The sequence below is a fragment of the Martes martes genome (genome assembly GCF_963455335.1).
Source record: "Martes martes genome assembly, chromosome: 7".
In the NCBI taxonomy this organism is placed as follows: domain Eukaryota; kingdom Metazoa; phylum Chordata; class Mammalia; order Carnivora; family Mustelidae; genus Martes; species Martes martes.
In genome coordinates, this window is record NC_137894.1 from 52730921 (window position 1) to 52737071 (window position 6151).

Consider the following 6151-nt stretch of genomic DNA (forward strand, 5'->3'; position numbering starts at 1 on the left):
GAGGGAGTAACTGGGTGACAGGCATTAAGGAGGGCATGTGATATAATGAGCACTGGGAATGTTTATTTAAAAAATAAGAAGAGAGGAGTGCCTGGGTGACTCAGTCATTAAACATCTGCCTTTGGCTCAGGTTATGGTCCCAGGGTCCTGGGATCAAGCCCCATGCTGGGCTCCCTTGCTCAGCAGGGAGCCTGCTTCTCCCTCTGTCTGCTTCTCCCTCTACTTGTGCTCTCTCTCTCCATCAAAAAAATATATAAAATACAAAAAAAAAAAAAAAGAAGAAGAAGAAGAAGAGAGACTACTTACTTCAAAGGATTTCTTTTATTAAATCTTTCCCTCTAACCAGCTCTAGAAGCACTAGTATTTTAATTTTACATTTCCTCTAAATGTTTAATAGATAGTTGGGGATAGGAGGAGACAAAAAACTCCGTGAGATTTAAGAGTTTAATTTTAAAGTGGGAAACGCTTCTACAGAAAAGCATAATTTAAAAAAAGAATTAAAAGAAAAACACAAGATTGTCAACTTTCCCTTAGTAAATCCCTAAATGTAATGTGATCTCAATACAGATACATCAAGCTTCTTTCACGAGCTAGATAAATTAATTATAAGTTTCACTTGAAAGACAAAAATAAACAAGAATTGTTAGGTAATTTTGAAAGGGAAAATTATGGGGAGGAGGAGAAGGAAAGACTCTCTAACAGATATTAAAATATATTAAAAGCCTCTGTAAATAAAAACTAAAGGAATAGACAGATTAATGGGACCAAATAGAAAATATGGGTACATTCCCAACTGCGATTGGAAATTTAGTATTCACTAAAGATGACCTTTCAAATCAGTGGAAAATATATGGACATTTTAACAAAAGACTTGAGGAAACTAGAGAACTACATGTAGAGGTGGTTATGTTAGTCCCATTTCTTACACTATGCTAAGTTAACTTCCAAATGATGCAGAGGTTTAAATATTTTTAAATGAAGACACACAGGTATTAGAAGGAACGTGAGTGAATTTCTCTATAACCTGAGAAAACATTTCTAATTATAACTCAAAATCCAAATGCAGAAAGAAAAGATAGCCAAATTTTACAATATAAAAATAAGAACCTTTGAATTGCCAAAACCACCATAAGCAATGGGAAAATATTTGCTACTTGAATGACAAAGTTTATATTTATCTAACATATGAAAGTTGTCCAAAACAGTGACAAATACCAAGAATTCAATAGAAAAATTATAAATAGTTCAGAGATAAAGAAATGTAAATGTTGCAACAAGAATGACTTCATGAGGAACCTCCATACTGTTTTCCACAATGGCTACACAAGTTTGCATGTAGTTGTCCAGTTTTTCTAGCACCATTTATTAAAGAGACTGCCTTTCCCCCATTGCATATTTTTGCCTCCTTTGTCATAGATTATTTGACCATATATGTGTGGGCTTATTTCTGGGCTCTTAAGTCTGTTGTTTATTTTTTTGCCAGGAACATACAGTTCTGATCACTACAGCTTTGTAGTATACCTTGAAATCTGGAGATTGTGACACCTCCAGCTTTTTTCCTTTTTCTCAATATTGTTTTGGCTATTTGGGTATTTTGTGATTTCATAAAAATCTTGAGGTTTTTTTGTTCTATTTCTGTGAAAAGTACCATTGATATTTTGATAGAGATTTCACCAACTCTGTAGAGTGTCTTTAGGTAGTATGGCCATTTCAACAACATTAATTCTTCAAATCCATGAGCAAGGAGTATCTTTCCATTTCTTTGTGTCATCTTTGATTTCTTTCATCAATGTCTTATAGTTTCCAGAATACAGGTTTTTCACCTCTTTGGCTAAATTTATTGCTAGACATTTTATTTTCTGGTGCGATTGTAAATAGGATTTTTCCTTAATTTCCCTCTCTACTATTTCATTAGTAGTGCATAGAAATGCAACAGAATTCTGTGTATAGATTCTGAAAAAATAAAAAACAAAAATACCTGAAGTGAAAATTTCAATAAATAGAATGAACAGCAGATAAAAGACATAACAATCCTAACAATCACTAGTGAGATAAGAAAACCACGACCAGGACGCCTGGATGGCTCTGTTGATTAAGCATCTGCCTTCATTTCAGGTCATGATCGTGGGTCCTGCGATCAAGCCCCACATTGGGCTCCCCACTCATTGGGGATTCTGTTTCTCCCTCTCCCTCTGCCCTTCCCCTTGTTCATGCTCTCTCTCTCTCTCTCTAATAAATAAATCTTTAAAAAAATAATAAACCAAGACTAAGCAGTAAACAAAAATAATAAAGAAGGGGTGCCTGGTTGGCTCAGTTGTTATGCGTCTGCCTTCAGCTCGGGTCATGATCCTGGGGTCCCAGAATCGAGCTCCACATTGGGCTCCCTGCTCAGCGGGAAGCCTGCTTCTCCCTCTCCCTCTCCCGCTGCTTGTGTTCCCTCTCTTGCTGTGTCTCTTTGTCAAATAAATAAAATCTTAAAAAAAAAGAAATAATAAAGAAAAGTATTATTAATAAAATAGAAAAGAGAAAAACAAGGAGAAAATCAATAAAATCAAAAGCTTGTGTTCAAAAAGTTCAACAGAACTGATAAACTTCTCACCAAACTGATCAGGAAAAAAAATAAATAGAAAATTATCAACATCAAGAATGAAAAGAGATACATCACTGCAGATCCTACAAGTTTTAGAAGAATAAGGAATATTATGGACAAATTTATGCCAGTAAACTCAACAGCTTAGAGGAAATAGACAAAAATGTTTAAAAAATAGACAGACAAACCAGGAAACAGACTCTTAACTATACAGAACAAACTGATGGTTATCAGAGAGGTGGTGGGGGTAGAATGGATGAAATGGGAGAACGGGATTAAAGACTGCCCTGAATTCCTTTTCAGTAGGGAGTCTGTTTCTCTCTCTTTCTCTCTGTCCCTTCCCACTGTTTGTTCATAACAAGTCACCTAGAGCACACATGAATAATAATGGCTTCACTCAAAACCCACTCCTATTTATTTGGCAACACAGAAAAAATAGTGAGATAGTCTTTGGATAGTTATTTATACCATTTCTGAAAAACATATTTTTTTAAATAATTATATATAATATATTTTATCACAGGGCAAGTTTAATACATGTCTTCATTATAGACAGTTCATTAATATACCTCTTCATTTGTAGATAGCTTTGTAATAAATTTTCTTTTGTAATGTCTATACTTTGTATTTGCTATTTATATAGTTATAAACCTGATTCATATAATATAGAAATGTTTTGCATTTTAGTTATTTATTTATAAACCAGTGCCACCTATCCTTAGATCCAAAATATTCAATCCATTTATAATCATTTAATTTTCACATAGTTTTCTTTATCATATAAAAATTATTTAAGAAATAGTTGGGATAAAATATAATTGTGATACATACTGAGTGGTGTAGGAATTTACATCTTCTGTTTCAAAACATTGGATTGAGTAATGATATTAAAATTTCCTGAGTTGTCACTCTGTGATTTATCCCAAATTTCACCTTCCAATCCCAACTAAATCTAAAAAGCTCAGTATTAGGGCACTTGGGAGGCTCAGTTGGTTAAGCGTCCAACTTTTGATCTCAGCTCAGGTCTTGATCTCAGGGTTGTGATTTCAAGCCCCACATTGGACTCCATACTGGGCATGGGGCCTCCTTCAAAAAAAAAAAAAGTTTTTAATAAAAAACTTAGTATTAACTAAATCTGAGTGTGGCTAGTCAAATCTAGTTAGAAGCCTCAAATACTGAAAGCTATCTAAGCAACTGTCTTCAATTTGTGTATTCCTCCAAGCATAATAAACATGAGAAACTCAGAGGGCATGAATATCAGTACACAAATAGATTGGAAAAGATATGTCTTTGAGAGTCACTACCAAAGAGAAGAGTATCCAACATTTTGTTTTAATGGAAAATGTACCCAGTATGTGAGATTTCATATTCTTCTATAATAAACAAGAAAGACACTTCATTTAAAGGCTGAATTCATTCTTTTTCAATACTTTCAGGATCCACAGGGTAAGGGTCCTTATGAAAAACTAACCAGATCAGAACAGAGTCCTTGAGGAGGATTTTCGCAGTGGATATTAAAACTACTAAATAAAATGAAAAAAATTTATGAAAAGTTTAATTAAAGAGATTAATTTCCAAGAATAGTCAAGACAAATTTGAATGTCTTTGATTGGTCATGAAAAAACTCTTCCTGAAACTTAGAACCTTACCGAATAGTCTCCTCATTGCCATTTTCATCTCCTTATTTCTGAATGTATAGATAATAGGATTCATAAAAGGAGTGATAAGGGCATCAAAGATGGCTAAAAATTTATCTATGGGTAATGTAGGGAATGGCCACACATAGACAATAATACAGGGACCAAAGAAAAAGACCACCACAGTGATGTGAGCAGAGAGAGTGGAGAGGGCCTTAGATGAACCACCTGAAGAGTGTTTGCGAACTGTGACCAGGATGAAAATGTAAGACACAATCAAGATGAAGAAAGTGCCCATGGAGATGAAACCACTGTTGGCCGTGACCAGAAATTCCAGTCTGTATGTGTCTATACATGCAAGTTTGATAAACCGAGGAAAATCACAATAAAAACTGTCCATTTTGTTGGGACCACAAAAGGGCAAGTTTACAACAAAAGCCAGTTGGGCCACAGAATGGATGAGTCCAATGGTCCAAGCAACAGCCAAAAGAGAAATGCACATTCTTAGGCTCATAATGGTCAGGTAGTGGAGGGGCTTACAGATAGCAATGTATCGGTCATAGGCCATTACTATAAGCAGCACCATCTCCGTACCCCCAACTGTGTGAATAAAGAACATCTGAGTAATGCACCCTGTCAAGGAGATGACTTTATGTTTTCTGAAAAGATCATAAATCATCTTTGGGCTTGCAATGCTGGAAACACCTGTATCGATGATGGAAAGATTTGCCAGCAAAAAGTACATGGGGGAATGTAAGTGATGGTCTGAGATGATCGTGAGCACAATGAGAAGGTTTCCTAGCATACTTGCTATGTAAAATAGAGTAAAAAACAAAAAAAGAAGAATCTGAATCTCCCAAGAACTGCTGAGTCCCAGCAACAAAAATTCAGACACCACAGAGTGATTTCCTCCGTCCATCAACTTCTTGTGCTAGACCAATCCTGAAGATACCTGCCGAGCATAAGAGGGAGAAATACATGATTTTTATATTAAAAAGGAAGCCTGGCTATAAGGGTTACACAAATGTCAAAAACAAAAGATCGCTCAGCCATTGTACACAGTTACATAGAGTTTACATAGTACAAAAATCACAGAGAGCCAGCATCAAAACTTTTTCCATGCCTAGATCTTTGTTATCATTTAATCATATGCCTCAAATTTAGTTTGGTCTTTAGTGTTTAATAAAATAGGGAAAATGTAGGCAAATTCACCTATGAATTTAAGGAACTACGTCAGGAGATAGACATACTTTCTAATTTGTACACTGAAATATGCCACAGAATGGAAATGTGCAGAAAGGCACATAGAATTCTCTAGAGAGGTGTCTAATTTATTCTTTTAAATGGCTACCCAATATTCAGTGTGGATGGACCATAATTTATTTACCAATTTCCCTATTAATAAGCATTTAACTTATTTCTAATTTATTGACCCCTACAGATAATGCTACAAATAACTTCCATATATATACATCTTTGTGTATTAATGCTTTCCTTTCTGTGTCACAGATTCCCAGAAGTTACATCACTGGGTCAAAGTGCACATATTTTTTAATAGTAGTGTTGCCCAACAGCTTTCCGAAAAAGCTGGAATAACTCATATTTCTATAAGAATAAATGTTAATACTTTCTTTAATTGTTGCCAGAATAGTGGGTGTAAAGTGATAGCTCACTGTTATTCTGGTTTTCATTTCTCTCACAACCAATAAATTTGAACATTATTGCAGTTTGAATCTGCACTTCTGTGAAGTGCCTATTTATGCCTTTTTCTATTTCCTACTGTGCTTTTTTTTTACAAATTTGTAAATGCTCTTTTTATATTACAGATATTAAGCATTTGTCATTTGTTTTATCTTTTCTGTCATTTTCTGTCATTTGTTTTCTCTTTTATCTTTATCAATTCTCTATTAATTTTGTTTCATTG

At 34.6% G+C, this 6151-nt stretch overlaps 1 protein-coding gene across 1 annotated transcript; it reads right to left on the bottom strand.

Annotated features, from left to right (window-relative positions):
- Window positions 1–4174: 4174 nt before the first annotated feature.
- LOC308346844 (olfactory receptor 4F3/4F16/4F29-like) lies at window positions 4175–5146 on the bottom strand (the record flags this gene model as incomplete). The annotated part of the gene is made up of 1 exon (XM_080809891.1): window positions 4175–5146. The coding sequence occupies one exon, from the start codon at window positions 5144–5146 to the stop codon at window positions 4175–4177; it is 972 nt and encodes a 323-aa protein (XP_080666017.1).
- Between the last annotated feature and the right edge of the window lie 1005 nt (window positions 5147–6151).